The 27481-nt window shown below is 41.7% G+C and overlaps 1 protein-coding gene and 1 pseudogene across 2 annotated transcripts in view; both read right to left on the reverse strand.

The window, feature by feature from the left end:
- Nucleotides 1–6196: 6196 nt before the first annotated feature.
- The window catches only part of ALDH7A1 (aldehyde dehydrogenase 7 family member A1), a 52034-nt gene continuing 30749 nt past the window's right edge, over nucleotides 6197–27481 (reverse strand). For both annotated transcript variants that reach the window (XM_054488246.2, XM_063665195.1), the window contains exons 10-18: nucleotides 22972–23013; nucleotides 20696–20790; nucleotides 17393–17477; nucleotides 15745–15851; nucleotides 13481–13597; nucleotides 11631–11728; nucleotides 11363–11436; nucleotides 7778–7853; nucleotides 6197–6463 (exon numbers count right to left, since the gene is read on the reverse strand). In XM_054488246.2, the coding sequence (XP_054344221.2) occupies nucleotides 6409–6463; nucleotides 7778–7853; nucleotides 11363–11436; nucleotides 11631–11728; nucleotides 13481–13597; nucleotides 15745–15851; nucleotides 17393–17477; nucleotides 20696–20790; nucleotides 22972–23013 (749 nt within the window). In that variant the 3' untranslated portion in view covers nucleotides 6197–6408. The remainder of the gene's footprint in view (nucleotides 6464–7777; nucleotides 7854–11362; nucleotides 11437–11630; nucleotides 11729–13480; nucleotides 13598–15744; nucleotides 15852–17392; nucleotides 17478–20695; nucleotides 20791–22971; nucleotides 23014–27481) is intronic.
- LOC129037642 (U6 spliceosomal RNA) lies at nucleotides 14761–14857 on the reverse strand (annotated as a pseudogene).

Raw genomic sequence — 27481 nt, forward strand, 5'->3', positions numbered from 1 at the left:
AAAAAATCTGAAATCATAAAATATCTAGGAATAAACTTAAAAGTTGTTAGGACACTGCATGTAATAAACTACAGAATTTTGCTAGGAACCATAAAAATTTGATCAAAATACGTATCACTCATGTTTTTAAGATCTGAGCATTATATATTAGTTCTTCCTAACTTATAAATTTGAGTCCAATAAAAATCCCAAAGAAATTTCTTTTTTAAAAACCTGGAAAATGTTTCTAAATTTTATTTAGAAAAATAATTAAAACATTAAAAGCTGAAAACAAATGTGGAAAACATCTTAATAACAGTACCCAACATTTATTGAGCCCTTACCATGAATCTACCAGGCACTGTTAACTTTTATAATTTTACTCTTTAATCCTAATAATTGCATGGGACAGATATTATTAGCATCGTCATACAGTGGAAATAGATTGTTTAAGCTGAGCAGCATCTGTGTTTCTTACCTAGGATAACAACTCTAATTTCTTTTAGGGGAATTATCTGTCCTTGATTTCAGCATTAGGACTATTAATCCAGGTGTTTTGCTCTCCCCTTGCCAAGGGGCAGGTAAATTACCTTAAAGGTAAATGATCCATGCTAGGCGAATTGCTTGGTCCTTTCCTGCAGTTTTAATTTTGAGAAACAAAAAGCCTAAAAACAGTTGAAGTTCACTCATTCTAGCAGTGGCGTTTCTACAAGACAGTTGATTTTCACCTGTTGCCTAGCTAGGTCCCTAGGGGTAAGGAGACAAACTCAGAAAATAGCAACAGAATTCCATCTCTAGTTGCAGACTAAAGGATAAAAAAAAGGAGTCATGTTAGCAGAGTCTACAGAGCCACAGCAGAGGGGCCATCTAACAGGACATGGAGACACAGAAAAAGGAATAAGCTTTCCAGCGAGATGTCTCTAGAGAAGGATCTCCTTCATGCCTCTCTAGAAGAGAAAACATGAGAAGCTCCTGGTGACAAACCAATTCCTTCTTCATGGATGTGAAATGACCAGGATGCTATAAAGTCACCATGCTCTTTCGCCATGCCCAAAGTTGTGTGTGTTGGCTGTTCCACTGTCCTATCAGCCTACAGAAGGACAAGCAAAGCTTACAGAAGAATGTTCCTTAGGAGGAAGCAGCAACCGTGAATCAGGATGAATGAGAAATCATCCCAATAAACACACTTTGTGTACATTTTCCTTAAAAAAAAAAAAGCTCTGACTTTTTTTTCTGCTCTGATTTTCTACCACTGGCCAAACACAATCAGAAGCCAGAGGATAAAGCAAGCCCAGATGAAGCAGACCGTAGAGATCAGCCCCTAAGGACACACTGCAGGAGAATGTCAGAGAGTGGATCTGGAGAGGCAAGTTGCATCTGGGCTTTCCAAAACCGACCATGTTTGCTAAAGACATAATTGGTTTCCGCAGCTTGCCACAAAGAAACCGAACTGATACAACTCACGTTACAGACAAGAAAATGAAGTTCAAAGAGATTAGGTTACTTTTTGCAGGTCACATAGATAATATATGTAGAACTCTAAAACAATTTAAATAGGAGAAATTTAAAAGATCACAGAATTAAATGTTATTTTCCCTGGAGTTAGTAACTGCCCTTTTTATTGCTTAATTTGCTTTGTATGTATTTTTTCTCTTATTGTAAAATACAACATAAAACTCACCATTTTAACCCACTTTAAAATGAGCAATTGAGTAGCATTTAGTATATTTGTAGAGTTGTGCAATGACCACCACTATCTAACAGAATCCTATAGAGCCACGGCAGAGGGGACACCTGACAGGAGATGTAGTCATAGAAAAAGGAATAAGCTTGCCCTTCAGTCTGCACGTGGAAATGGCATTCTATTTATCTACATACACACACACATATACCAATTACTGAATCAGGATACACAGCTAAAAACAGATCCTGTTATATGTAAGAATGCAGTGTACTATAAAAGAGGTATCAGTGTGAAAAGGACAACCCAATTGCCTAATTGGAGTTGAGGAATGATTTTTATTTTTAAAAGGGAAATTAATGTAGACAAATCATAAAATGTACCCCAAATCCAGATGGATTAAAGACAAAAATGTCAATAAAACATTTGTGGACCTTTCCAATAGAAAAAAAAAAAAAGAGCAAACTCTAACTGCCTACAACATTTTATATCTAGAATCCTATATTCAATCAATATGGGGATAAAGTTCTTCCCCTTGGATAGGAGAGGTTTAGTTTGGTTTTCTTTTAATTTCCTCCAAAACAATCATTGGCAGGAAGCTTCTGCAGGAAAGGCTCCAGCAAAAGAAGAGCATAAAGCAATAAAGAGAAAAACAGGATCCAGTGAACAAGAGGCTGTAACATAGAAGAGCAGCAAAGGGGAGTTCAAGGATGACACCTTTGCAGCTGCCCTAGAGAGCAGCCACATGGGAGCAGGGGGACAAAAGGCCCTTGGGGTATCAATGCCAGGAAAAAAGAAAGCAAACAAAACAAAAACTGAAACTGACATCAAGTAACTGGAAAATATTAATGATAGGCATGTGACACAGATTATCCAACTGTTTGGAAATTAGTAAGAGATTCTATTTATATGAAATATCCAGAATAGGCAAGTCCATAGAGACAGAAAGCAGATCTATAGTGGCTGGGGCCTGGAGGGGTGGGAGTGGGGAATGACTGCTTAATAGGTACAAGGTTTTGGTGGGGGATGGCAATGTTTTGGATGGAACTAGACAGTGGTGATGGTTGCACAACTAGAAATATGTAGATAAATAAGAGAAAATTAGAAAAGTCAACAATAGAAAAGGTGGTTTTTGTGGAATGGAATCAGGAGTTGGGTAGAGTGGGCATGTGAGCTGCTAGTTTTTATTATAAGCATTCTAGCCCCATTTGAATTTTTTTTTTAAAACAGGGTCTACTCTGTTGCCCAGGCTGAAGTATAACGGCGTGATCACGGCTTACTGCAGCCTTGACCTCCTGGGCTCCAGCAATCCTCCCACCTCAGCCTCGCGAATAGTTGGGACTACAGGTGGTTGCCACTGCACTCGGCTAATTTTTGTATTTTCTGTAGAGACAGGGTTTCACCATGTTGCCCAGGCTGGCCTGGAACTCCTGGGCTCAAGCGATCTGCCCACCTCAGCCTCCAAAGTGCTGGGATTACAGGCATGAGCCACTGTACCCGGCCCCATTTAAATTTTTAGCTGTATGCAAGTATTACTTTGATCTTTAAAAATACACCTCACAATAAAGAAAAAGCAAAAAGAGATATATTTGTAACCTAACTTTCAAAACTTAAATTGGAAAAACTATAAAAGATCAATATTTTATTATATGAAAAACTTAAAACTCTGGTATATCAACATGTACCGTTTATGGGACTGAAGATTAATGGCAGCCACCTGTATCTAATCTCTTCACACCTCCTCTTTTAAAACTGTAAGACCAACAAATAGCACAAATAAAATGAAACATGAGTGGTTATGTGGAAGGGGAGGTAAGTGCTAAGACGGTAGAAATTGCAGAAATGGTCACCATTGCATATGTCTCCAGAGACCCAAATAAGGGAATCAGAGTAAGTAAGTGAATTAAGCCGGGTGTTAAAAAAAAAAAAAAAAAAAAAAAAAAGTGTGTTGGAGACGATAGGAATTTCATAAAAATATTGAAACTGAAAACACTTAAAACACATTCCAAATCAGCTTGCCAATCTGCAACCTTTGTTAGAATGAAGGCAACAGGAAAATGGTCTGAAAGTGCCAGGGAAGAGAAGAGGAAGGACACTGAGCCCTCTTGGTCCCTTCAGCATTTTCAGGAGACAGAATGCCACAGAGAATTTTCCACAGAGCTGGGCATGGTGGCGCACTCCTGTAATCCCAACAACTCAAGAGGCTGAGGCGGGAGGATCGCTTGAGATCACGAGTTCAAGACGAGCATGAGCAATGTAGTACGACCCAATCTTTACAAAAAAAAAAATAAATAATTAGCTGGGCACAGTGGCATGCACCTGTAGTCCCAGCTACTGGGGAACTTGAGGTGGAAGGACAGATTGAGCCCAGGAGTTGGAGGCTGCAGTGAGCCACTATTGCACCACTGCACTGCAGTGTGGGCAAAACTGAGACACCAAAAAAAAGAAGTGTTCTATGGTTGCAGAGCAAGAGAGAGAGGAGGCTTAACAGATTCCCACCCTGAAAGAGAAAGTAGGAAGTGGAGTACATAATAGCACCCAATTTCCTTTGAGAAAACTGCCTCCCCTCCATTGTGAGAAGTCTTCATCTGGAGGGCCTGCCTCCCCACTGCTGCAGCCAGGAACTAGGTCTTCACCCACTTCCCAGGGAGTCACAAGAGCCTGGCTGCTAGGCTCAGCGAATGGATGCTCTCTCCAAGTACAGCAAGATCCTAAGCAAGTTAGGCTTTAGTGCCGTGGCAGAAGGAAGCATACTAAACACAATTCCCCACATCCACAATGGAGGCTGGGCATTGTCAGCAGTACCGGTTGGAACACAGGATTTAGGAGGAGGCATCAGTTATGAAATGCTCAATATAACCAGTAATGAGCAGCACAAGACCCCTCGCACCTTCAAATATAAGACCAGTAATAACACTTACAAATGTACATTTTAACTTGGGTAGTTAAAAGTACTAACAAGTGATTTATATCTGCTAAATCAGCAAAAAAGAAGAAAGAGGAACAAATTGAAGGCATATGTTTTAATGAACATTATAACCAAAAGAATTGAGTCCTTGTGCTAGAAACATGTAGAAGAAAAATTATAAATTTGTTTCAAAGAAAGCTTTCAGAATCAGTGTTACCTAAAATCTGTAGCTAAGATTAGCACTCCCACCTACCCTCACCCATGATTTCTTCCTGCCAACCTTCTCTCAATAGCTATATCAGTATTTGGCTTGATTCATGTTCAATATTGACAACAGCATGTCTAGTTAAATACTGCTCGCAGCTGGCCATGGGACATATTATGAATACCTTTGCTTCCCAGATACATTTATAATTGTTTAGTTTTTCATTTGCTTACTTCTCTGGGCCATAATTCAACCCCAAATTATTTACCATTTGTCCAAATCTCTCCACATCCTGATGGATCAGGTTGTCTACAAATGTCATCTTGTTCAAAGGCCTCTGCTCCAGTCCAACCTGGCAGGAGTAGAGGGGTGCCAAGCAGAAGGGAAGCAGAGAGTGCCAGGAAGGCAGGAGAACAGGGGCCTCTGGGCTGAACCAGCCCAAAGGCTCCTGTGCAGCTTCCCAGTGAGAAAAGGTGAGACTGTCAGCAAAGAGAAAGTGAACTTTGCCCAGCTCTCTATGACCACATGCTGCCACACACACTGAGGATTGAGAACAGATCCAAGGGCAACCACAGACACCTAAAGCTAAAGAAAATAGTCTAAGGTTGTATAAAAACATCCAGATGCACTTTTTTTTTTTTTTTTTTTTTTGGAGACAGGATCTCACTGTTGCCCAGGCAGTGGCACAATCTAGGCTCACTGCAACCTCTGCCTCCTGGGTTCACACAATTCTCCTGCCTCAACCTCCCTAATAGCTGAGATTACAGGCGCCTGCCACCACGCTGGGCTAATTTTTGTATTTTTTGGTAAAGACGGGGTTTCACCATATCGGCCAGGCTGTTCTCAAACTCCTAGCCTCTACTGATCCACCCACCTTGGCCTCTCAAAGTGCTGGGATTATAGGTGTAAGCCACCTCGCCCAGCCTCCAGATGCATTTTCTATACAATTCTGCACAGGCAATTTTGGCCTCAAGAGTCCTCCAGCAGGTGGCAGACTCCAGAACAGGAACAAAATCTGTCTACCCCACAAATCTCTCACAAGTTGACACAGCCTTCATAAGCAAGAGCCACAACTGTGATGAATGCCTGTTGTCATTTTAAGCACTGCAAGTTATTCCACATGAATACTGAACTATGGTCCAAGCATACAGGGGAATGCATCTCCCTTTCAATCACACACCATCCAACACATGCCATAGGTGGGTAATGTCAAGCAATATTCACCGCCCCCCTGCCGAATCCTTCACTTGGTCAGGAGACACCCTGTATCTACTGCAAAGACTTCTGTTTTCTCCTCGGTTCTGTATTTTCCCAAATTCCTACCCTGGTATATGTACTATTTTTTTCTAATTACAAAATAATCATTAACTTTTAAAAAGCCATGTACAACTAGTTGACATAATAAAAATCCATCTAACCCATCTTTTAGTAACTATAGCTATGTTGTAACAATTTTATTTTGATTTTTAAAAAAGGAGTCTCTTGATTTAATCGGGGCTTTGGGGTCATAGGGGGATTAGTCACTGTCACAGTCATAATAATGCATTTATTTAGGGAAAACTTTAATTTTCTTTGTCTTCTTCAAAAACAGCTGCCGGAACACCTCAAATTAAGGGATGTTCATCTAAAACACCTTTACTGAAACTTGATTCCTTGGGCCAGAGGAAGGTCTTTACTGTAGTTGATAGTACTAGTGGGAAAAAATGAACAGAATTAATGATAGTACATACGTAACAGAAGATTTTCATGCCCACTTTTAAAATGTAGCAGATCTGTATATATTAACAAGGTGAGATCTCCAAGTTACAACTTTTTAAGACAAACTTTTAAGATAAAAGACAATGTTAGTATGGATCCCGTTTTATTTAAAAGAAAAAAGACAGAAACATAAAAATCTGGAAAGATGTATCATACATGTTTTTTTTTTGGTTGGTTTTTGTTTGTTTGTTTTGTTTTGTTTTGAGACAGGGTCTCACTCTGTTGCCCAGACTGGAGTGCAATGGCACAATCTCGACTCACTGCAACCTCCGCCTCCCAGGCTCAAGGGATTCTCCTGCCTCAGCCTCCCGATTAGCTGTGATTATAAGCACCCGCCACCACGCCTGGCTAATTTTTGTATTTTTAGTAGAGATGGGGTTTCATCATGTTGGCCAGGCTGGTCTTGAACTCCTGACCTCAAATGATCCACCTGCCTCAGCCTCCTGAACTGCTTGCATTACAGGCATGAGCCACTGCAGGCGTGGATCACCTGAGGTCAGGAGTTCAAGACCAGCCTGGCCAACATGGTGAAACCCGGTCTCTACTAAAAATGCAAAAATTAGCCAGGCATGGTGGTGCAGGCCTGTAATCACAGCTACTTGGGAGGCTGAGGCAGGAGAATCGCTGGAATCTGGGAGGCAGAGGCTGAGGCTGCAGTGAGCTGAGATCAGGCCACTGCACTCCAGCCTGGGTGACAGAGCAAGACTCCATCTCAAAAAAAAAAAAAAGTGTGCCCTCAAAAATGCAAGAAACAGCCCAGCATGTTGGCTCATGCCTGTAATCCCAGGACTATGAGAGGCTGAGGCAGGCAGATCACCTGAGGTCAGGAGTTCAAAAACAGCCTGGCCAACATGGTGAAACCCCAACTCTACTAAAAATACAAAAATTAGCCGGGCGCTGTGGCTCACGCCTGTAATCTCAACACTTTGGGAGGCCGAGGCGGGTGGATCACCTGAGGTCGGGAGCTCAAGACCAGCCTGACCAATATGGAGAAACCCCAACTCTACTAAAAATACAGAAACCACGCATGAGACCATTTCATTATTGGGTACTGGGCACTAGCTGAAGCTAGACAAGAAGGCTACGAAAATAGTACCAAATAGATACTCAGAGGAGACAGCTGTGGAATGCTGGAAAAATCAAATCAAATGACACTGCACAAAGACAGCACAGACAGTAGGAGAGTGTAAAAGCCCATTCCCAAAGGCTTTAAGCCCAAGCCTATCTTCCCAAAGCCTTTTCTTACCAAGTAGACCTTCTCATGTACTGTTTCCAGGCATCACTGCCAGACTCCCTGCCACCACCAGTGTGCTTTTCTCCTCCTAGAGAAATAAAAAATAATATCATGTCTTTTGAGCAGTTTCCATGTGGGCTCATAGTTGGTATCAATGAAAAGAAGATACCAAAAGGACACCAGAACAACCTGATTATTTACTTTACATTTAGCCCACAATATCTCCCCTGCAAACAAATAAATCAAAGACAGAGACCAAGAGACCAAAACAAACAGAAAAAAGGAATTAAGAGGGAAAATAAAATATAAGGAATTAAGAGAAAATGGAAACATATCAGAAAGAAACTGTAAAAAAAACCCAAAAAATCCCATTAGCTGGGTGTGGGGGCTCATGCCTGCAATCCCACCGTGCCCGGCCCATACATGTTATTCATAGTTTTTCTTTTGAGCAGGGCACAAGAATATGGGAGCTGTAACTGTCTTCTTTCTCTCTCTCAATAACTTGTATTATCAGGGAAAACACAGATATTCCCATTTGATACAAATACATTAAGAAAATATAATAATTTTGAAATAAAAGCTTCTCTATTAACTAGTCACCTGGTTTTTCTCATGAGAGGGAAAGAATCTCCATTAAATGGGTTCCAGAAAAATCACAGCTGAATGTTTGCCTTTCTAGCTCTCAAATGCACAAGTAAAGTAAAAAGAGACATAACTGACTTCAAAAAATGGGAAGCCAGCAAAAAGCCTGCACACATTTGAAATAAAACAAGCCACAGCTAACAGCACCTCTGAAATTCCTGGCAGGAACAGAGTCGCAGAGGCTCTAAGGAACAAAGGCTGAGCACCTGCCTGAGGTTCCAGAGCTAATGACAGCAGTAAATGGGACTGGGATGGTGTCTCTTGGTTCCTCACCCAGTGCTCATTCTACAAGATAACACCCCATGGGTCTTCCCCAACAAACTCTTTTATTGCACTTGAATAAAAGCTATTTCTACCCAAGGTGGGCAGGGACAGAGTAGGGAGAGAGCGAATAAAAGCAGAAGAAACAAGTCCTAGTCAAAATCTCCCAAGAGACTCCCTATCCAGCTACGCACATGCTGGGTGAATGAACTAATCCACTTTCAAGGACCATGCTCACTATTCTGAGAGCTGGTACCCCACTGCCCTCCGCTTGCTAGCCAGGCCTGCAGGGCGCTCCCTGCCTCTGTTTTCTACTCCTTCTTCAGTCTGCAAGGGTACTGAGTGCATCCAAGAAGAAAATGAAAAGAACAGCTTCTACTTTCTCCTAGTTGACTCCCATGTGTCCTGCTCCTGGACAGAAACCTCTATCATAATAGAGGGTCAATACATAATGTCTAAAGCTTTCAAGGACACAGCAGTGAAAGCGCACTAGTTAGAAAAACGGACATCAATTCAAAGGTAAATTTGCTTTTTTCTTTTAGTAAAAAGAATCTCGGCTGGGTACGGTGGCTCACACCTGTATTCCCAGCACTTTGGGAGGCCGAGGCAGGTGGATCACAAGGTCAGGAGTTCAAGACCAGGCTGGCCAACATGGTGAAACCCCATCTCTACTAAAAAAATACAAAAATTAGCCGGGCATGGTGGCGTGCACCTGTGCTACTCAGGAGGCTGAGGCAGGAGAATTGCTTGAAATGGGGAGGTGGAGGTTGCGGCAAGCCAAGATTGCACCACCGCACTCCAGCATAAGCAACAGAGCAAGATTCCGTCTCAGAAAAAAAAAAGAATGTAGCTTCTGGGAAAAGAGGAGGAGAAGAAAAGTATGGGCAAAACTACTTTTTCCATTTTAAGACTTTTTTAAAACTTTTATTTATTTAGAGACAGGGTCACACTCACTCTGTCACCCAGGCTGAAGTGCAGTGGTGGGATCATGGCTTACTGCAGCCTCAAACTCTTGGGCTTAAGCGAGCCTTGCACCTCAGACTCACGAGTAGCTGGGAATACAGGTGTGTGACACCACACCTGGCTAGTTTTTTTTATTTTTTGTAGAGACAGGGTCCTACCATGTTGCCAGGTTCATCTCAAACTCCTGGGCTTAAGCAATTACAGGCATGAGCCACCACGCCCAGCCCAAACCATTTTTTTTTTTTTTTTTTTTTTTTGTGGGGGAAGACAGGGTCTCGCTCTGTCCCCAGGCTTGAGTGCAGTGGCACAGTCTTGGCTCACTGCAACCTCCGCCTCCCAGACTCAAGAGATCCTCCCACCTCAACCTCCCAAGTAGCTGGGACTACAGGCACACACCACCATGCCTAGCTAATTTTTGTATTTTTTGTAGAGATGAGTTTTTGCCATGTTGCCCAGGCTTGTCTTGAACTCCTGAGCTCAAGCAATCGGCCCACCTCTGCCTCCCAAAGTGCCGGGATTCCAGGCATAAGCCACTGTGCCTGGGCACCAAAACTTTAAAAATTAATTATAAAAGCTTAAATGAAGAATAGTCAATTGACTGGGTGCAGTGGCTGATGCCTGTAATCCCAACACTCTGGGAAGCCAAGGCAGGTGGATGGCTTGAGCCCAGGAACTTGAGACCAGCCTGGGCAACATAGTGAGGGCCTGTTCCTAAAAAAAAAAAAAAAATTAATTAGCTGGGTGTGGAGGCACATGCCTGTAATCTCAGCTATTCATGAGGCTGAGGCGAGAGGAATGCTTGAGCCTGGGAGGTGGTGGCTGCAGTGAGCTGTGATCGCGCCACTGCACTCCAGCCTGGGCAACAGAGCAAGTCCCCATCTCAAAAAAAAAAAAAAAAAAGGAATAGTCAATTGGAGAGAGCAGGCATGGGTTGGAAACAGGGATTAAATTAGTACAAAAGGAGAAGACAGACATTCATGCATTCAGGCAACTGCACAGTGGAGTGCAGGGGTAAGTGGTGAACTGAAAACAGCAAAGTCCGTGCATCAAATACTAATTGTAGTATTTGGTATAAAAATATAAAAGAATGCTACTAATGATATAAACTTTTACAAGTATTAATGCATGTTTGTTTTGCTTCTACATTTTAAAAAAACAACAAGCAATCTGTTTTATTTTACTTTGGATCATTTTTAATAAATAATACTTAATATACAATGGTTAGGGAGAGTTTTTTAGGAAAAACTACTACCAAGTTTCAGCATTAATAATGCATGGCTTATTAAGAGGAAACAGGAGCAGGGCCCAGTGAAAAGAAACAACTTTGTATTCCATCTAGTGAAAAAGAGTATGTTTAACATTTATATGCCTACTTTGCAAATAAAAACCAGAATATTTCATGTAAAATTTTCTGGCTTTGAAGCAGGGATTCTTAATCTTTTTTGGGTCTGGAAACTTCTCCCCAGAAAACAAATGCCACCATTTCAGGGGTTCACACATTTCAGGTTAAGGGCCTCTGCTCTAACCTGATGCTGCCTCTGAGGAGATGACGCAGGACTCTATGCGATAACTTTGAATACAGAATGTAAGCTTTTTCAGGCATGTTAGATCACATAAGGTTATTTCAGAATATAAGCAGTGTTTCAGTCTCTTCGTCAACCTTTTCTAAAAGCTACTACTGGTTTTTCTTTGCTGCCCAACATAGAAAAGGAGAAATGATTCTCTACATACCAAAGGCACCTCCAATCTCAGCCCCACTTGTTGGAATGTTGACATTTACAATGCCACAGTCTGATCCTTTAGGTCTGTGTAAAAAGGGAGGCATGGTGAGAGCAATGAACAGGAAATTAAAAACAAACAAAAATAAAAAAAAAAATCTAAACCAAAGCTCAAAGGCTTTCAATACTGAAAAATTGATTTTCGACTACAACAGTTTTTTTAAGTCCACTCACCACATAAATCAGACTTATATAAATTTTCAAAATAGACAAAGTTGTACCCAAGCCAGCGAAAGATTCTGCCCAGATCTTTGGTAAAGATGCTACTTGAAAGTCCCTGTTTTACTTCATTATTCCATGCAAAGACCTCTTCTTCATTCTAAAAGGAGAGACATTGGAAGCTGTTAGATGTTACAGTGTTCAAGTCAAAGTTCACTGACATTAAACTCATTTCCTGAGGTGTACCAGTATAATTTCAGTGTACAAAAGGAAACCAAAGAGTCAAGTTTACTCACTCTGTTTCTCTTATAATTCAGATCATTGATAATAAGTAAAACTTTTTGGGATTTTTCCCCTAATTATCAGAAACAAATATTAACACATTCTTCCTTTCATTCAAGCTACTATATATAATAGCTAATATCTATTGAGCTCTTACGTGTGTAACACACTGATCTAAGCACTTAACATGCATTTAGTTATTTAATCCTCATCTTATAACACAGGTTTCCTACTACCTCCCAATTTACAGATTGGGCAACTGAGGCCTACAGAGACTAATTTGCTCAAGAGCTCACACAGCCTCATAATGTACACAAACACATTACAAAACACAAAATTATATTCTCTAGTCCCCATAAGCAAAACAATGATAGGCAATTTAAAGCAAGAAATAAAGAAGCAATGATCTAATTGCACAAGATGCAATTCTCACTATTCTTTTACTGTTAATAATGGTACATTCAAATATTGATTCAATCTCTGCAGTCTCAAAATTAATCCTAAATATTTACTAGCAAGGCTAGGGCCCGTCTCAAGCTAGGGAATGAGATCTTCTAATTTATTCACCTGTGTCGGTTTTTTGGGTTTTGTTTATTTGTTTGTTTTAGAGACAGGATCTCTTCCCACCTCAGCCTCCTGAGTAGCTAGTACTATAGGTACATACAACACCTGGCTAATTTTTTAATTTTTTTGTAGAGACAAGGTCTCACTGTGTTGGCCAGGCTGGTCTTGAGCACCTGGCCTCAAGTGATCCTCCCAAAGCACTGAGATTACAAGCACCAGCCATTGTACCCAGCTTCTTCACCTATTAAAACCTCTACAGTTTGAGATCAAGACATGAGATCAGGGAAAACAAAACAAAACTCTGCAGCCTGTCCTCTGCTGGAGTTTATAACTATAGGTCTTTTTTTTTTTTTTTTTTTTTTTTTTTTTTTTTTTTTTGAGACGGAGTCTCACTCTGTTGCCCAGGCTGGAGTGCAACGGTATGATCTTGGCTCACTGCAACCTCAGCCTCCTGGGTTCAAGTGATTCTCCTGCCTCAGCCTCTCAGGTAGCTGGCATTACAGATTACAGGTGCCCGCCACCACGCCTGGCTAATTTTTTTATTTTTTAGTAGAGACAGGGTTTCACCACGTTGGCCAGGCTGGTCTCGAACTCCTGACCTCAGGTGATCTGCCTGCCTCACCCTCCCAAAGTGCTGGGATTACAGGTGTGAGCCACCATGCCTGGCCAACTATAGGTCTTTATATTACCTCCACATGTTCTCATTTTGTCTGCTGACATGTTCACAGCACTCAGGCTATCAAACTATCCAGTACCACGGTTCAGGAGAAGGTGACTCTATGGCCTACACAGCCCAGGATTAAGATGACACAGGAAATGATGACCACATACTCCATAAACTCCAACACTAGTCCACTACCCAATCTGGTTTCCCTGGCGGCTAGCTTGGCATGCTATAGAGTTTTAAAGTGTTTATCTCATATTTTATCCTGAACCTTCATATATCTACTATTCAGATTACTTTCTAAAACCCTCTTAAAGGCTCATCAAGTGAAATTTAATGCACCATCATTTTCCTCTTATCATTTATTTCAACATTAGGCTAGCGAACAGAATGCATTTTTACCTTGAATTTAAAGACATAGAGAATCGGAGCAAAAGTCTCTGTGTGTGCAATGGATGCATCATGGGCAAGACCTGTCACAATTGTCGGTTCTACGTAATTTCCAGGGCGATCCATAACCTAATGCAGAGAAATGAAATAAAAAGAATGAAAGCATTTTGTTTTCTAGGACTTGAGGTCAGAGGATGCAATCTTTGCCTACATTTATAAAGAAAAAAATTAGCATCATTTATAGGTGAATTATTTCTCCAAAATAACTTCCAATCATGAAAGAAAATTCTCTTCCTGATATTGGTTCTAACTTAGTTGGTCAGAGAAAAATGGAAATAAGGAGTCAGGCAGGGATGGAGAGCCATGCCATGTGACACAACCAAGTTATGTTGAACAAACACTGTTGCAAGCGGTTATTTTCACTCAGCCTGTAGTGCAATGGCTTGATCTCAGCTCACTGCAACCTCAGTCTCCCGGGTTCAAGCCATCCTCCCACTTCAGCCTCCCAAGTAACTGGGACTACAGGCATGCACCACCATGCCCAGTTAAATTTTTTTTGTATTTTTAGTAGAGACCAGGTTTCACCATTTTGGCCAGGCTGGTTTTGAACTTCTGACCTCAAGTGATTCACCTGCCTCAGCCTCCCAGAGTGCTGGGATTACAGGTGTGAGTCAACATGCCCGGCCACAAACAAATCTTTATATGTGGGAGTTTTTTTGTTTTTGATTTTTTTTTTTTAATTATTTGGTTTCTTGTTTTTGATTTGGTCTTGCTTTGTTGTCCAAGCTGCAGTGCAGTGACATCATCATGACTCATTGCAGCCTCGAACTTGTGGGCTCAAGCAATCCTCCCACCTCAGCCTCCCAAGTAGCTAGCACTACATGCGCATGCCACCATACTCAGCTAATTTTTTTTTGAGACAGGGTCTCACTATGTTGTCCAGAAGGGTCTTGAATTCCTGGCCTCAAGCAATCCTCCCACCACAGCCTCCCAAAGTGCTGAGATTGCAGGTGTGAGCCACTGCACCTGGCAATATGTGTTAATTTCTTTTTTAATGCTTATGATATATATTTTTTATTCCTTGCCTTAACTGACTTTTTAAAATAACCAATAAATAGATTATAATTGCTCTGAATACAAAGTCTGCTACTGTACTTGAAAAGGAATTCTCCTTTCCACACAAATATTAAGGACCCAATTCAAAAGCAACCATGACTCAGTTTCTTCTATGTCCTTCCAGAAATGTCCCATGCATTTTCTGCTGTCTTTTTTTTTAAATATGGAATGCTTTTTAAAATATGGATATGAATTTGCATATCATCCTTGTGCATAGGCCATGCTAATCTTCTCTGTATCTTTCCAATTTTAGTATATGTGCCGCCAAAGCAAGCATTGTTGTCATTCTTTAAAACATGTATTTCTGGCCAGGCACAGTGGCTCACGCCTGTAATCCCAGCACTTTGGGAGGCCAAGGACGGTGGATCACGAAGTCAGGAGTTCCAGACCAGCCTGGCCAACATGGTGAAACCCCTTCTCTACTAAAAATACAAAAATGAGCTGGGCATGGTAATGGGTGCCTGTAATCCCAGCTACTCGGGAGGCTGAGACAGGAGAATCACTTGAACTTGGGAGGCGGAGGTTGCAGTGAGCTGAGATCACGCCACTGCACTCCAGCCTGGGCAACAGAGCAAGACTCAGGAGCCTGAGGTGGGAGGATTGCTTTAGTCCAGGAGGAAGAGGTTGCAGTGAGCTGAGATCATGCACCACTGCACTCCAGCCTAGGTGGCAGAACAAGACTGTCACAAAAACAAACAAACAGAGCCAAGTGTGGTGGCTCATGCCTGTAATCCCAGCACCTTGGGAGGCCAAGGTGGGTGGATCACTTGAGGCCAGGAGTTAGAGACCAGCCTGGCTAACATGGGAAACCCCGTCTCTACCAAAAAATACAAAAATTAGCTGGGTGTGGTGACATGCACCTGTAATCTCAGCTACTCGGGAGGCTGAAGCAGGAGAATTACTTGAACCCGGGAGGCGGAGGTTGCAGTGAGCCAAGATTGCGCCACTGCACTCCATCCTGGGCACAGAGTAAGACTCTGTCTCAAAAACAGACAAACAAAAACATGTGTTTCCTTGTTTTATAATAATTTATATAAATAAAGACGGGAGAAGAAGGATGTCAAATGGGGTGGCTTTCCCAATATGCCCAGAGCCCTGCTTGTGTCTCAGGGAAAAGAAGGTTAAAAAGCTGTCACGATTGATCTCAGAGCATCCCTTACCTTGCCCCCATAGACCACTGTGCCACCTTCTTTCTTTGCTTCTTCCACTGCTCCAAGAAACATGCTCACTGCCTGCTTGGTGTGGAGTGGCCCATAGAGAACATTAGCTGGAGAGAGAAAAGGAAGTCTGGCTCATCATTTTGCCCTTTATGGCATCATTTTATTATTAGAACAGCTTTCTCAATGAACAGACCAATCCCTTCCTATATGTTCTCAATTGAGAACATAAGTCAGTATCCTTTTTCCATAAAGAACCAGATGGTAAATATTTTATGCTTTGGAGGACATACGTGATCTCCATCCCAATACTCAACTCCATAATTGTAGTGCAAAAGCAGCCACAAATGACATGCAAATGAGTGGGTATGTGCCGAGAAACTTTTTTTTTACAGAAACAGGCAGGGCCAAGTCTGTTTGCCAACCTCTAGTTTAAAGGAACGGCTATCAATTACTCAAAGCACTGCACTCAAAATATAGGGTCAGTTTACTCATTACAGTGTGACCATTCTCTAAGGAAACATCACAGTCTCAGTAGTTGGTGTGTAATTCAAGGGGGAAGAGAATGATGCTGTCCTATGTTATGGCTGCTGGGGACTAGAGCACTGACAGTGACCCAGCAACAAAGGAAGAAGGAAGACGTAGGTAGGCCTCTATGAGGAGGAGGCAAGTTAGCAGAGCCATCCTCACTCTGAGTGAAGAATGTTTCCAGCAGACAGCACAGCAGGATAGAGCCTGGCACGCCTGGAACACTGAAAGGACATTGGAGAAGGTAGAGCTCTGGGAGCAAGAGGGAAAATAGACACAGAAAGGCTGGTGAGAAGGCAAGCGGAGCAGGAGGCAGATAGCAGACCAGGAAGGATCAGGAGCCTGCAAAAAAGAAGAAATCAAGAGGACTCTAGGTTTTAATCTAAAAGCAGGCCTGGCGCAATGGCTCACACCTGTAATCCTAGCACTTTGGGAGGCCCAGGCAGGCAGATTGCTTGAGGTCAGGAGTTCGAGACCAGCCTGGCTAACGTGGCAAAACCCTGTCTCTACTAAAAATATGAAAATCAGTCAAGCGTGGTGGAATGCACCTGTAATCCCAGCTATTCGGGAGGCTGAGGCAGGAGAATTGCTTGAACCCAGGAGGCGGAGGCTGCAGTGAGCCTAGATCAAGCCACTGCACTCCAGCCTGAGCAACAGAGTTTCACTGTGTCTCAAAAAAAAAAAAGAAAAGAAAGGAAAGGAAAAAAAAATCTAAAAGCAATGAGAAGTTACTGAGGAGTATTTTAAGCAGGAGAGTGAATTATCTGACTGCATTTTAAAAATCATTCTGTAGCAATGGATGCAGAAAGGTCAGTTAGGGGATTCTTGCAGCCTTGCACAAGAGGGATGGTGTCGGCTTGGACAAGGGTAATAGTAATGAGAGAGAAGCGCACTAAATCTCATTCCATCTAAACAACCTCTCCCAGTCTCACCCACTAGCACACATCAAGCACCCAGGGTCGAAACCTAGGAGCAGACATGATACACCAGAGCCTAATAACCTGCTTCACATGCCTTCACGCCTCTCAGGAAAGGGAGAGAAACTCCAAAACTCAGATCAGAAACACTTGCTAACAACAGCTCTCAAAAAGGGATCGCTTTGAAAACAGAAGGAGATACTCACAGTCCCATGGGTTCCCAACTCGGATCTGTGCATAGGCCTTTTTAAGTCTGTTTACAACCTCATCATGGATGCTTTCATGTACAAACTAAGTGAAAAAAGATATTCAAGGGCATAGTATGATAAATGTACACATTTTTAAACATGAATTATTTCCTTGTTACTGAAATACTGTAATCTCTAAAAATATAAGCAAATCAAAGCATGTTTATTTTTTAATTATATAATTTCTCATTTTAATATTAACTATATGAAGTTAAAAATTTCCTTTTAGGTAGATAATAGAATAAAATCATAAGCCATGTCTTCTTTTTTTGAGACAGAGTCTCACTCTGTCACCCAGGCTGGAGTGCAGTGGCATGATCTCAGCTCACTGCAACCTCCACTTCCCGGGTTCAAGCGATTCTTATACCTCGGCCTCCCGAGCAGCTGGAATTACAGGCACCCACCACCACACCTGGCTAATTTTTTGTATTTTTAGTAGAGGCGGGCTTTTGCCATGTTGCCTAGGCTGGTCTTGAACTCCTGACCTCAGGTGATCCACCCACCTCAGTCTCCCAAAGTGCTGGGATTACAGGCGTGAGCCACCACACCCAGTCCATAAGCCACATCTTCATCGTTTCCAAGGATGTATTTGTCTAAGCTTCACAAATACATTAAAGAAGGCCTCAAGTACATGTGTCCCATACTGTAACCCTAAGTCCCAGTGAACACAGAGCATAGTCATAACTGACCTCTGCTGGGTAGCTACAAACACTTAACCCCAGACCACATAGGTCTCCAGAGGAGGCCTTAATTAGGTGAGGACAACCCTTGCATTCTCTGGGTAGTTGTGAGGTCCATGCTATGCTCCAAGTGGCAGAGCTGAACTTGCCAAACCATCTATGCTCTGGGTTAGTCTCCACATGTGATGAATGAATTGACATTATGAGAACCAGTCATGAATCAGTCCACAGTAATGGAATTTTTTTTAATTATATACTGCTAACTCTAAGGAAATCTATTTGGACAATGAATATTATATTAATATTTAAAACTAATATAAAGGACATCTATGAATATTTGCTTCAAAACACATGAAAAAATAAAAATTGGCTGAATAGAGAAATATTTGGCTTTTATGTCATTTCATATTTTACCATGTAATTAAGGGTATAATCATTTGGAGTACATGGTTTTTTCTTAGCTTTAATGTAATCTTTAATGCAATTTAATGTTTATCGTGAACAAATTTAATAAACTTTAATGTTACAAATGTAGTATCAGATTATTTGAGAATGTCAGCTATGTAAAAATAAAGATTTATTTTCATTTGTGCAAAACACCTGAAAAAACAAATATGAAAAGTGTGAGAGGCCAGGTGCGGTGGCTCACACCTGTAGTCTCAGCACTTTGGGAGGCCAAGGCAGGCAGATCACCTGAGGTCAGGAGTTTGAGACCAGCCTGGCCAAAATGGCAAAACCCCATCTCTAGTAAAAATACAAAAATTAGCCAGGCACGGTGGTGGGTGCCTGTAGTCCCAGCTACTCAGGAGGCTGAGGTGGGAGAATCACTTGAACCTGGAGGTGGAGGTTGCGGTGAGCTGAGATCGCACCATTGCACTCCAGCCTGGCCAACAGAGAGAGACTCCATCTCAAAAAAAAAAAAAGAAAGAAAGAAAAAAGAGAAGTGTAAGGTAAAGATAATTTTCATATATCTTTTAGCTTATTCTAATTAATTTAGATTATGTCAGTCTTAGAAAGAATTTGTTCACACTCAACATGAATGAGAGCAAAAACTCAAAGCCAATTCCTTAATAATTCAACTGAAGGCTTTTTTCATTACAAAAGGAAAACAACAATAATAAAAAAAAGGCTCAAGTCCAACAGAGCTTAAAAAGAATTTTTTTTAAATGGCAAATGCAGCCAAATTTTGTACCTAACTAAAACTTCCTCAGGGCTGGGCATGATGGCTTCCACCTGTAATCCCAGCACCTTTGCAAGGCCGAGGTGGGTGGATCACCTGAGGTCAGGAGTTCAAGACCAGCCTGGCCAACATAGTGAAACCTTGTCTCTACTAAAAATACAAAAATTAGCCAGGCAGGGTGGCACATGCCTGTAGTCCCAGCTACTCAGGAGGGTGAGGCAGGAGATTCGCTTGAACCCAGGAGGTGGAGGTTGCAGTGAGCAAGATCGCGCCACTACACTCCAACCTGGGCAACAGAGCGAGACTCCAACTCAAAAAAAAAACAAAAAACAAAAAACAAAACAAAACAAAAAAACTTGCTCAGTTATAGTATACTCTTTTAGTATCATAAAGTCATGAAAATCAAAGTTGTAACACATACTAAACTAAAGTCCAGCTCAATCTAAGTGTAGAGATTAAACTTCCCAGATCCCGCACTGAAGCTAAACCACATCTCCTTATATACACTTACTATTAATCTGTCCTCTCGATATATATATGTATGCAGGCTATATATGTATACAGAGAGGTCACACATATACATAGCCATTTGCTTTTCAATGAATCATGTCATTTCAAGTCAAATTTAATTCTAGACTTGAGGCTAAAAATAAAGGTGGTTATTGATTGATTGGTTGAGACAGGGTCTTGCCCTGTCACCCAGGCTGGAGTACAGTGGTGCAATTATGGCTCATTGCAGCCTCATTGAGCCCTTTCCTGGGCTCAATCAATCCTCCTACCTCAGCCTCCCAAGTAGCTGGGACTACAAGCATGAGCCATCGTGCCTTGCTAATTTTTTTTAATTTTTTTAAAGACAGGGAATCCCTTTGTTGCCCAGGCTGGTCTCGAACTACTGGGCTCAAGCAATACTCCTGCCTCAGCCTCCCAAAGAGTTAGAATTGTATGTTTGAGCCACCATGCCCAGCCTAAAATGTTTAAAATGTTTTACTACTTAAAATGTTTTTCTACTTAAAATGTTTTTATAAAAGAGCAAGACTCTATTTTTAGCTATAGTTTAATAATTCTTTTTATTTTTATCTTGTTTTATTCTCTAAACGACACTGGACTTCGTCCATATTGTTCTAGGAGTAGGACTGAAAATCGGTCTCATCTCCTAGTCCAACTCCAATCAATTGGTAGTCGAACCCCTATTAGCTTGGGGTGGGAAAAAGGCAAAGTCCCCGACTGATTAACAACATCTGCCATGAGCACAGAAAGAGAACTGGACCACATATTTGCCAGCCATATCTAGAGAGCACATTGTTCTAGCAGTATTGCTGACACCTCCCTAACAGCAGAATTCATTAAAAAGTAATGTTTTAAGAGCAAGACAATCTCACGGGCCTATGCAGATATACTCACCAGTCGCCTCACAGTGGTACATCTCTGGCCAGCTGTTCCCACAGCAGCGAAGAGAGCTGATGGAACAACTAAGCTGAGGTCTGCATCTTCAAAGGCTTAGGAAAGCACAAAAACACTTCCATCAGTGAACTAAAACAGGTAGACAAGGTATTTGTTAGCTGGTATAAAACAAAGTTGTTTTTTGTTTTTGTTTTTGTTTTGTTTTGTTTTGTTTTTGAGACAGAGTTTTGCTCTTGTCGCCCAGGCTGGAGTGCAATGGCGCAATCTCAACTCACTGCAACCTTTGCCTCCCGGGTTCAAGAGATTCTGCCTCAGCCTCCCAAGTAGTTGGGATTACAAGCATGTGCCACCACGCTTGGCTAATTTTTGTATTTTTAGTAGCAACAGGGTTTCAACATGTTGGTCAGGCCAGTTTCAAACTCCTGACCTCAAGTGATGCACCCACCTTAGCCTCCCAAAGTGCTGGGATTACAGGCATGAGCCTCCCAAAGTGCTGGGATTACAGGATTACTGTGCCCGGCAAACGTTTTTGTAAAGTGCAGTAAAAGAACATCAAAACTATTGTTGTAAAGTAAGCATATTAACATTACAAAGACATATATACACATGAGGGGGAAAGGCACACTCTTCTTCCAAGGAAGATTATGAGCTCTATGATCTTTACCCAGATATAGAAGGGTAAATTGAGGCTCTCACTCCTCTGGCCTCTTCATCTTTCATTTCTCAGGTGGTTTTTTGTTTGTTCTTTTTTTTTTTTTGAGACAGAGTCTTACTCTGTCACCCAGGCTGGAGTGTAGTGGCACTATAGCCTTGACCTCCTGGGCTCAAGCAATCCTCCCACCTCAGCCTCCCAGTGACTAGGACTATAGATGCGTACCACCACACCCATGTGATTTTTGTATTTTTTGTAGAGACAGGGTTTCACCATGTTGCCCAGGCTGGTCTCAAATTCCTGGACCAAGTAATCTACCCGCCTTGGCCTTCCAAAGTGCTGGGATTACAGATGTGAGCCACCATGCCCAGCCTATTTTAACTTTTCAAGCCTCAGTTTCCTCATCTGTAAAATGGGGCAATAATGCCCAGAGTAATAATGGATGGTAGTAAGTAGTTAAGGAAGAGCTGTGCTCTGAGGTCTGGCTACCAGGATACAAATACTAGCATTTGTCACTTGCTATCCTGTCACTTCAGGTACATAATCATTATAAGTCTCAGAATATAACCTTCAAATTAGATTAATAGCAGTATTTACTTCATAGGATTGTTGTGGGGATTAAATGAAATAATGCATATAAAACTGCTGAACACAGTACCTGGCAAACACTAGCGCTCACTAAATGCAAACTATATTTTTTACTGAAGTCTCTCTTTAAAAGTTCATCCAGAGGCCAGGCATGATGGCTCATGCCTGTAATCCCAGCACTTTGGGAGGCCAAGGCAGGCGGATCACCTGAGGTCAGGAGTTCAAGACCAGCCTGCCAACATGGTGAAACCCCATCTGTACTAAAAATACAAAAATTAGCTGGGCATGGTAGCATGTGCCTGTAATTCCAGCTACTCAGGAGGCTGAGGCAGGAGAACAGCTTGAACCTGGGAGGTAGAGGTTGCAGTGAGCTGAGATCGCACCATTGCACTCCAGCCTGGGTGACAGAGTAAGACGCCGTCTCAAAAAAAAAAGTTCATCCAGAACAAACACTTCACCATACACTTCTTATATCTTACACATACTTCTTATGTGTGTCAACTACAAATATCTAAGCATTTCTGTGACAAACTCAAACAGTTAAAAAAGAGCATAAGTAATCTCTAAGCCTATAGGTAAGTGATTTTTTTTTAATGCCTTAAGGACATGTTCCTTCCCAATATAAAAGCACTCAATATTCCACTAAAGACAAAATAATGTTTTTGAAATCTAAAGAAATGATCAAGTCACATAAGAGTTACTTAAGTTATTCTAGAGAAATGTGGCCAGTTTTCAGCAAACAGAAGAAGAAAAAACAAGAAATAATGCCATACTACAATGGCAATAGAAGTCTCATTCACAGGTTCTAGACCATCCCAGGTAACATGTTCTAAACAGGAATACCTTTCCTTCCTAGTTACCTCTGCCTTCAAAACAAGCTTGTGTCCTGTCTCCCAAGTAAAATTCCTAAACACAGGAACTAGGTCTCAGGCATATGCAACATGGAAGAAATGAAATCCCAAACAAGTTCCATATATTCAGGATGGCGAATGTGGAAACTGACAGAAAACAAACAAAAACAAAGGGGCAGCCTTACCAATAATGGCATTGTTTCCTCCAAGTTCCAACAAACTTCTCCCTTAAAAAAAAAAAAAAATTATATATAAAAATTAATGCCTAGTTCCATATTTACTGCACACTGCTATATAGCCTAATCCCAATTATTAAATTATATAGCCTGTCCAATTATTTTTTATATAGCCTATCCCAATCATATAGCGTATCCTGATTACACCCTATCCCAATTATTTTTCAATTTATTTTATAATTTATAAAGTAGCATTACTATTGTATCAATATCAAATGCCCTGATTTTAGTTAACTACTGTGGTTATACAAGAGAATGTCCACATTCTTAGGAAATACACCAAAATGTTTAGTAATAAAGGGGACACATCTTTGACTTACTCCAAACAGGTCAACAATAATATGCACCCACAGAGCGTGTGTGTGTGCACGTGTGCGTGCATGCGTGCATAGATGTTGCTGGAGACAGAGAAAATGATAAATCAAATGGGGCAAAATGTAAGCAATTAGTGACTCTGATTAAAGGGTTTACAGGAATTCCTTATGTTGGTCATATAATTTTGGTTTGAAATTAACAGGAAAGTCTACAGCCAAACCAAATCACCCTGAACGTGCCCAGTCTTGTCTGAAATTATTCAAGAAAAATAAAGTAAAATGGGACAGCCACTGTAGAAAACAGTATGGCAACTGCCCCAAAAAATTAAACAACAGAGCCTGGGCAACATGGCAAGACCCTGTCTCTACAAAAATTAAAACAAATTAGCTGGGCATGGTGGTGTCTGCCTGTAGTCCCAGCTACTCGTGAAGCCCAGGAATCTGAGACAACAGTGAGCTGTGATCACACCACTGCACTCCAGCCTGGCCAACAGAATGAGACTGTCTCAAATAAGTAAATAAATAAATAAATAAATAAGAGAATTACCATATGACCGAGCAATTCCACTTCTGAGTATATAAGCAAACATAGTAAAAGCAGGGACTCTGTAGATGTTTGTACACCAATATTCATAGTAGCATAATTCACAATAGCCAAAAGGGGGCAGCAACCCAAATATACATCATCTGACCAATTAGTAAATGTGGTATATCAATACAATGAAATATCACACAGCCTTTTTTTATTTTTATTAATTTTTTTTTTTTTTTCTTTGAGACAGGGTCTGACTCTGTTGCCCAGGCTGGGGTGTACTAGCACGATCATGGCTTACTGCAGCCTCAACCTCCTGGGCTCAAGCAATTCCCCCACCTCAGCCTCCCAATTAGCTGGGACAACAGGCATGCACCACCATGCCCAGCTCATTTTTGTACTTCTTTTTTGGCAGAGACAGGGTCTTGGCATGTTGCCCAGGCTGGTCTCGGACTCCTGGGCTCAAGAGATCCTCCCGCCTTGGCCTCCCAAAGTGCTAGGATTACAGGCATGAGCCACCACACCCGGCTTATTATAGAGCCTTAAAAAGGAAATCCTACTACATGCTACACGATGGTTGTATGTTGGGCCGGGCGCGGTGGCTCATGCCTGTAATCCCAGCACTTTAGGAGGTCGAGGTGGGCAGATCAAAAGGTCAAAAGATCAAGATCATCCTGGCCAACATAGAAACCCCATCTCTACTAAAAATACAAAATTTAGCTGGGTGTGGTGGTGGATGCCTGTAATCCCAGCTACTTGGGAGGCTGAGGCAGGAGAATTGCTTGAACCCAGGAGGCGGAGGTTACAGCGAGCAGAGATCGCACCACTGAACTCCAGTCTCGCAACAGAGCGAGACTCCATGGTTGTACCTTGTAGACATTATGTTAAGTGAAATAAGGTAGTCACTAAAGGACAAATACTTATAACCCCACTCAAATGAAAGTAGTCCAAATCAATGAAACAGAAAGAAGTAGAAGGGTGGCTACCAAGGGCTGGGTGTAGTGGGAAGGAGGGATTAGTGTTTATAGGGTATTGGAGTTTCAGTTTTACAAGATGAAAAAGTTCTAAAGATAGGCTGTATGATCATGTGAATGTACTTGACACTACTCAACTGTGTACCATCTTAACCATTTTTAAGTAAATTTTATGTTGTGTGGACTTTCCCCCACAATTAAAAAGAAAGAAAGAAACCTATGGCCCATAAGGCCACCATAAAAATCTCTCCTTACAATTTGACAGTGTTTTCCAATCTTTCCTCTGTGCATTTATATCTAGTTGAAATTATATTATTTCATTTTACTTTATTTTCTGATGTCTTCCACCTTTCCCCTAAGTTATTAAAGTCAAGAAAAGAAAAATCATTCCATAGCATTCCATCATGATGACATACCAAATTTTATTTAGCTGTTTCTCCAGTGTTGAATATATTTGTTGATTATCTACTTAGGTTAGGACTCTTGATAGACATTACCAACCTATATTCTAGAAAAGTTATATAGCAGGCCATGAATGCCATTCTTTTTTTTCAGTCAGAGTCTTGCTCTGTTGCCCAGGCTGCTGGAGTGCAGTGGCGTGATCTCGGCTCACTGCAAACCTCCACCTCCTGGGTTCAAGTGATTCTCCTGTCTCAGCTTCCCAAGTAGCTGGGACTACAGGCACATGCCATCACGCCCAGCTCATTTTTGTATTTTTAGTAGAGACGGGGTTTCGCCATATTGGCCAGGCTGGTCTTGAACTCCTGACCTCAAGTGATCCGCCCGCCTCAGCCTCCCAAAGTGCTGGGATTACAGGCTTGAGCCATCGCAACTGGCCCACCATTTTTTTTCTTTCTTTCTTTTTTCAAGAGTCACCCAGGCTGGAATACAGTGGTGCTATCATAGCTCACTGCAGCCTCAATTTCTGGGTTCAAGCAAACCTCCATCCTCAGCCTCCCAAGTAGCTCAGACAACAGGCACGTGTCACAACACCTGGCTTGTTTTGTTTTAAGAGACAGGTTTTCACAATGTTGCCTAAGCTCTGGTCTCATTCCTAGCTTCCAGCGATCCACCCACCTTGACCTCCCAAAGTGCCGGGATTACAGATATGAGCCACTACACCTGGCCTATAAATGCCATTCTTACCTTACCCCTTCCAGCATAAAGATCTGAGAGATGTGTTTGCCTCAATTTTAGACATATGTTTATTTATTTATTTTTGAGACAGAGTCTCACTCTGTCGCCAGGCTAGAGTGCAGTAGTGCAATCTCAGCTCACTGCAACCTCTGCCTCTGGGTTCAAGCAATTCTCTTGCCTCAGCCTCCCAAGTAGCTGGGCATGCCACCACACCCAGCTAATTTTTTTGTATTTTAGTAGGGATGGGAGATTCACCATGTAGCCCAGGCTGGTCTTGAACTCTTGAGCTCAGGCAATTCACCCACCTTGGCCTCCCAAAGTGCTAGGATTACAGGCGTGAGCCACTGCGCCTGGCCTTAGACATACATTTATTACTGATCTTTTGATCATCAATTTCCTTAAGTGCATTTTAAAATCAGCTTCCATGTGAATAACTTTTATTCATTTGTGATATCAGGAGCATATGTGACAACAGCAGAGTATCTTCTCATTTCCATTGCTCTGAAACAGGTAACATCAAGTGAATATTAATTATGAAGACGTGGCTGTTATTACCAAAAGCCACCAAATGCTACACCAACTCTAGTCTCTGCGGCAATCACTGAATTAATGACAGCTTGCTGGCTAAAGCATAGCACTATGCTAGGTGTTAAGAAGAGAAGGAAGGAAACAGAAGCTTTTACACCTGACATTAGCTTCTCCTGCCTGGCTGCAAGTGATGTTTGGCAGAAGAGGAGGGATCTATACTTTCTACATCCTTCCAGTTCTCTATCAGGTGCTCTCTGACTATACTCCTAACCACCAACTCCTCTAAGAAAAGCACCTATAACTTAAGACAGGCAGATACATTTTAAAAATTATAATTCTACTACTACTACTACTACTACTTAGCCAAGAACAACAAACTACCGCCTTGAGTAAGGAAAAGGGGAGAAAGCTGAGAAGGTGAAATCTGCTAGTGGGACTAATGATGTTGAGAATCTTTTCATGTGCTAATTGGCCATTTAAGATGTCTATTCTAGGCCTGGTGCGGTAGCTTATGCCTGTAATCCCAGCACTTTGGGAGGCCAAGGCGGGTGGATCACAAGGTCTGGAGTTCGAGACCAGCCTGGCCAATATGGTGAAACCCTGTCTCTACTAAAAATACAAAAATTAGTCAGGCGTGGTGGCGCATGCCTGTAATCCCAGCTACTTGGGAGGCTGAGGCAGAAGAATCGCTTGAACCTGGGAGGCAGAGGTTGCAGTGAGCCAGGATCTCCCCACTGCACTCCAGCCTTGGCGACAGAACGTGAGATTCCATCTCAAAAAAAAAAAAAAAAAAAAAAGATGTCTATTCAAATCCAATGCCTATTTTTAATTGGGTTGTCTTTTATATTCTTATATTTTAAGAGTTCTTTATATATACTACATACAAGTTCCTTATCAAACAACTTCCAAACATTTTCTGCCATTCCGTAGGTTGTTCTTTTCACTTTTTCCCGATGTCCTTTGAAGCACAAAAT

Source organism: Pongo pygmaeus, chromosome 4 (assembly GCF_028885625.2).
Source record: "Pongo pygmaeus isolate AG05252 chromosome 4, NHGRI_mPonPyg2-v2.0_pri, whole genome shotgun sequence".
NCBI lineage: Eukaryota > Metazoa > Chordata > Mammalia > Primates > Hominidae > Pongo > Pongo pygmaeus.